The 6544-nt window shown below is 37.5% G+C and overlaps 1 protein-coding gene across 1 annotated transcript; it reads right to left on the reverse strand.

Annotated features, from left to right (window-relative positions):
* Nucleotides 1-2320: 2320 nt before the first annotated feature.
* Nucleotides 2321-2824, reverse strand: LOC145991336 (uncharacterized). The gene has a single exon (XM_083127337.1). The coding sequence runs from the start codon at nt 2822-2824 to the stop codon at nt 2321-2323; it is 504 nt and encodes a 167-aa protein (XP_082983463.1).
* Nucleotides 2825-6544: the final 3720 nt, after the last annotated feature.

Consider the following 6544-nt stretch of genomic DNA (forward strand, 5'->3'; position numbering starts at 1 on the left):
CAACTTCAGAATCGTAGATTCCAATGGCACATATTTAGTCATGATTCGGCATGTGACCAACAGAGTTTTGCATCTTAGAGAAAAACTCTCTATACTATGGAGAATTTTCTTTCTAAGATATCCATTTTATGAGATTAACTTAAAATTCCCTTCCTTAGGTCATGATTGGAGGACAACCTCCAGGCTCCCCATGAAAGTTATTCTAAAGCTTGAAGTTGGTTCTTTTATGGTGGAGCTATAAAGATCTATAAAGATCTGGTGTGGGCTTGTGACAAAAGCTTGCTTTAATCCCAATTCATATGTTTTGATTGTCACGTAGGAAGAGAATAACATTTGATCAGACATTTTCTCTACTGTGAATTTGATTTAAGAAGTTTGGAATTGTATGATTCAAAAAGTTGACTAATGCTGTTCTCATTCCTAGAAATGCATAGTGTTATCGATACAACTGGAATAATGAATACAAAATGTGTTGTTGTTTTTTTCATGTAATATGAAAATACACGTATATTGGAAATAACACTTGGAAAAGTGTTGGTCAGAGACAGTTCATTGACGTGTTGGTAGACAGTGCAAATAAAAACACACACACACACACGCAATAACTTGCTTAAACAAGATACCATCTGTGAATTTCCTAGCATATGATGAAATGAATTTGGTGTCCACCTGAGGAAGCAATCTCCAGCTGCATTAATATAAATTCTTGGGTAGGAGTTGCAAACATCAAAGTAGCCAACATGACATGTCAGATCAAAGGGTATGTTAAGAAGGAATTAAGGGTGTTTTATTCAGTACCATGATAGATCTGTGGAAAACCAAGTTACATGAGGATCGAGTGGGGGAGCATGGCAATGCTATTGGAAACAATGAACAGACTTTCGGAGGATGTTATCTCCCTTACACATCACATCATTCAGGATCTCCATGCATTTAATATCTGAGAGGCATCTTACATTGCCAAGGATTGAGATAAGAAGTTGAATAGAGATGATGGCAACCTTGATCTCTTATGGGTTAGTTTACTACCTAAGTTGGAAATTTAACAGCAGACTAGATTACCCCACCCTCTTGATTAGATATTCTGAGCTACAATGATGAATTTAACCTACCCAGTATGTTTATGCCTAGACTTTTCATTTATTTGTGACAGAATGCTTTTCCTTCAACCAGTTGCAAATGGGCTGTAAGGATGCTTGTTTCTAGTGTTTAGACTTCTGCCTTATCCATTTTAAATATTATATTCTGGTTCTTAACACATGTGAATATCATGAATAAGTTTGTTCAACACCATCTTGAAATCCACTTAAAATTGTAATCCTAGTTTATCATGCATGAAGTTTGCATTATTCAAATCAAATTCCAATTGAGATACATTACAATGAGTATACACATATATTTTTAAAATGCACAATTTTTCTGGTTATTTAAATACTCACCACACTGGAAGAAGCTGACGTCATTGTGGAATAAACTAAATGCATTATGAAATATATATCCTACCACTGTTGAGTGTAATCTTTGCAATTAGCCATAAGTGGCAGAAATACGAAGTAAAACCAATCCATTCATTCATTCGCTGTTGAGTGTTCTTCAATGAATCTCTGCACATGCAATAGGGCATGTCATAAATCGAAATTTTGTTATGTTATTTTACATCACTCTTCTGCCACTTTTGACTAATCACAAATGAAATTCTTCTTGTATTGGGTAAATAGGTTCATGCAGAAGGTGATTTAAATGTCATATAGAAATTTATCGAAGAACAATGAACAGGTAATTTCCATAAGAAAAATCTAGTAATGTTCAAATCCATATATATTTGACATGAATTCAAGTACAGATCAAAACAAGAAATATTGTCTTGCAGACACATTGGTTTAACTTGTCAGCAGCATGATGTGGACAATTCACCATTGTTCTTACATGTTATTTTCTTTAACGATAAGTTGACAGACAATAAATTCCAAGCATTTATGAGTGGAACCCAATTTTGGCTTGTTTTTTAAAATCAATGTAGTCTATATCTATATACGGGGTGTTTTTTAGAGGGATAGAACATGAACATGAAATAAAACACCTCAAACTCGTGGTACTGGCCATGGTATTGGCTTTATTGGAAAGAGAATTGTATGCCATTATTGTTTAAAGATGATTTCGGGCATATGGGCACCATGGCTGGCGTGAATAAAGCGCAATCTGGAAGTCCACTTGTCGACCACCTTTTTTAGCAGCTGGGGCCATATATCGGCAATCACGTGGCAAATGTTGGCTTCCAAGTTGTCCATTGTCTCAGGTTTATCAGCGTAGACGAGCGACTTCACATATCCCCACAGAAAAAATCTAAAGGTGTTAAGTCACATGATCTTGGAGGCCAATTCACAGGTCCATGACGCGAAATTATGCGCTCATCGAATGTGTCCTTCAATAAAGTGATTGTGGCACACGCTGTGTGGCATGTTGCGCTGTCCTGTTGAAACCACAGCTCTTCCACATTTATGCCAGTCAATTGGGGAACGAAAAAGTCCTGAAGCATGGATCGATAGCGCTCTCCATTGACTGTCACATTCTGGCCGGCATAATTTTTGAAGAAATAAGGACCAATGATTCCACCAGCCCATAAAGCACACCAAACCATCACTTTTTGTGGATGTAACGGCATCTCAAGAATGGCTTGTGGATTTTCGCCACTCCAAATGCGGCAATTTTGCTTGTTGACATAGCCATTCAACCAAAAATGGGCCTCATCACTGAATAAAATGTGATGAAACTGAGGATCACGGACAATCTCGGTTTCGGCCCAGGCACCGAACTCACGACACATACGGTGGTCAGGTGGCTTCAATTCTTACATGAGCTGGATCTTGTACGCTCGTAAACCAAGATCTTTCCTCAAAATCTTCCATACAGTGGATGGACACAGCTCCAATTGCTGTGCACGATGGTGAATAGACTCATTCGGGTCCTCCTGAACACTACGCTCCACAGCAGCAACAACTTCTTCGGTGCACACTGTACACGGTCTCTGCGGATGAGTCGTATCAATTAGAGTATACGTGGTGCAAAAACGTTCCATGGTTAGTCGAATAACTTGCTCGGATGGACGCTTATGTCGAGCATAGATTGGACGTAGCTCACGGTACGTTGCACGCACTGAACCACGATGTTCGTAATACAGTTGCACAATTTGTAGGCGTTGTTCTGGTGTAAGTCTATTCATGGTGAAATGGCACACCACACTGAGCACAACGCCGCTGTCAGCTGTTCACTTGGCTGTCGTGGGCAGCAGTGTTGCCACATCGAAAAACAAACCTATAAAAAAAACCGCCTTTACATATCAATTAAATATGCCTAGATAGCATTACTCGGACTTTCACCTCTTGTAACATCACCCATATTCCCTTCATTAAATTATTCAATGTAAATAATGATATGTTACTGGCACAAAATAAACTGATTTATTATATCTACTTGCTATTTGAGGATTAAGCATTTTACATGTAACACTACAATCAAAATATTACTGTACTACATAACAGTAAACTATAAATATCTACACTTTGAAAACAAAAACTAACATTTATACCATCTTGTTAAACTTTCTTGGCATTAAAAAAGAAAAATATGTATCAATAACATTTGTGTGCATAATTGTTTATAATTTCCCTTGAATTTTTTTTCAAATAATAATATATGACACCAAGAAAAGCAACTTCATTTCATGATACGAGGGGCGAACAGGTTTTTTATTTTGCTATTGTTTAGTGATCCTTCATATGCTTTCAATCTGAATTGCAAATCTAAGTAACATTCAGTTTTCTTTTTACAGGGGTTTAACTGAGTGAAGTTGTGTCAATGTGCCAGAATGGAGAAAACTGAGGTGAGAGCGGTGATCAAATATTTTGTGAAGAAGAAGTGGACGGTATCCAAAATTCATGAGGACTTGGTGGATACATTAGGGGACAGTGCTCCTTCATACAGTATGACGAAGACATGGTGTCGTGAGTTTCATTGTGGGAGAGAGTTGTGTGAGGATGAACATGCAGGTGGAGCACCAAAAACTGTCATGAGGACCGAAAACATTAACAAAGTCCATGATATCGTGCCGAAGGTTCGTCGAGTCACTATCCGTCATGTTGCTGAGATGTGTGGCCTGTCATATGGCACTGTGCAAAACATAATTACCCAAGAATTGCAAATGAAAAAAATAGCTGCAAGATGGAACCCTCGAAACCTCACTCCAGATCAGAGGCGCACCCGAGTGCTCATCAGTCAAGAACTTCTTGACAAGTTTCGTGCTGATATAGATGATTTCCTTGCCCGATTTGTAACTATGGATGAAACATGGGTCCATCACTTCGACCCAGAAACAAAATCACGAAGCATGGAGTGGAAACACTCACATTCTCCACTAACGAAGAAGTTCAAGGTGCAAACGTCAGCCAAGTAGGTGATGGCCTCAATTTTCTGGAACTGCAAGGGTGTCCTTCTTGTGGACTATCTACAAAGAGGCCAAACCATCACTGGCACATACTACAGTGACCTAATCAAGAAATTACGTGATTACATCAAGAAAAAGAGGCGTGGGATGTTGACCAGTGGATGACACCAGGACAATGCACCTGTCCACACCTCACGCATTGCGAGGGCCGCTATCGCAGATGCATCGTTCGAATTGCTGCCCCACTCACCCTATTCCCCAGATTTGGCACCCAGTGATTTCCATTTGTTCAAACATTTGAAGAATGACATTCGTGGGCAAAAATTTTCTGATGATTCTGAGGTGATAAGGGCTCTGGACTCATGGTTGGAGGACCAGTCGGAAGAATTTTTTTTGCAAGGTATCCACGCGTTGGAGCACCGATGGGAGAAGTGCATTGGAGTTGCAGGGGAGTATGTTGAAAAATAAAAAAAGAGTTGAAACCCTATTGCCGCTCTTTCTATGTTAGGGTCAGAGCAACCTGATCACCCCTCGTATGTGTTTCTTACAAAACACAAACTGTGTGCGAAGGTAGACTCATCTTTAGGACTTCTAATTAAATGACTCTCTTTTAATTTTATTAAAAAATCAAGCTTTCGTTTACAGAGCAAAAATTATTTTAGGCCATTTTTTAATAATTTTAAGGTCATTCTGTAGGTCAACTTCCGAGCCCTAGTAATGACTACGCTATACTTACTGTTTGGTTTCTACATGTCACATGATATCTAATTGTCTGCTGCAATTGAGATAGCAGTCTGGAATTTAATGTTTACAACACTTGGAAGGAATCAACGTTATTTCCATGAATCTGAACAAATATTTCGTCAAATGCCTTTTGCCTCCTGAAAAAGTTTCTCTTGTGGTTTGGAATCGATCTTACGATCCATGTAACACAAGTCGAGCATGCTACCACTACACCACAGATCCCAATAGTACTAAAAATTCAGTTTGAAGAGGCAGTCCACATAGGTAGTTTAACAAATCTTGTATTCATATTCAAGGTTAGTTATGTGAAATGTGCGGTTAAATACTCATGGATGTGCAAGTAGTGCCTTCGTGGTTTAAGAGTTCGAAGTACTGAGAAATGTGGGAGAGAGAAGAGAGGCTAAGCACTAGCCTTTCCGATCGAACAAGTGGGAAAAGTGAAATCATACATACATTTTGATTGAGAGAGAGGGAGGGAGAAAGACACCTCTTTCCTTGTTTGACCAAATACTTTCTGTTGGATTATGACAACAATTTAGGTACTTTTTGATCCAAATTGATGCAAGTTCCTATTGCTTTTTAAAGAAAATAGGAGACAGAATTACTAAGAGTGAATGGTAATAATGTTAAGTAAATTAGTTTCAAAATAATTGTGGACTTTTCGTATCTAGCATGCCTAGATTGGGTGGAAAGTTAGTGCTTTGAAATAAATCTCATTTCTGATTGTATATCTTAGTGACAGAAAGGAAAAGAAACAAATATGTTGAGAAGATGCAAATATTCATCGCATTCTACACCGAATTAATTATTGCGAACATTCTGAAACTAAATTATTAAACAATTACAAAATTCCATACTCAATGCATTAGTATTTATACACTGTCTGTCCTCCTCCACATGTGTATATATAGGTTACACAAAATTTTAAATACAAAACATGATTAAAAAAAAAACAACTCTAACCTATACGATACTATTGAGTGTAATCTTCGTAATTAGATAAAAGTGGAAGAAACATAAAGTAAAACCAATCCATTCTTTTGTATTTATGGTCATATGTTTTTATTTTTTGTAAGCTAAATTTTCGCTGCAAATTGAAGAATTACAAGTATTGTCTTTGGTGTGAACTTTCATACGCTTTTTAAGATATCGTTCATAGTAAAATTCTTTGTCACAAATTGAACATTTAAGAAGAGTCCTCCCTTTGATGTGAATTCTCAAATGCACAATAAGATTGTTCTTTTGGACAAATCCTTTATTGCAAATTGAACAATTACATTTTTTCTCTTTCATGTGTACTCTTATATGCATACTAAGTTTATCTTTACAGACAAAAGCTTTCTTGCAAAATGGACACTT

This window comes from Lepisma saccharinum, chromosome 8 (genome assembly GCF_977018435.1).
Source record: "Lepisma saccharinum chromosome 8, izLepSacc3.1, whole genome shotgun sequence".
In the NCBI taxonomy this organism is placed as follows: Eukaryota; Metazoa; Arthropoda; class Insecta; order Zygentoma; family Lepismatidae; genus Lepisma; species Lepisma saccharinum.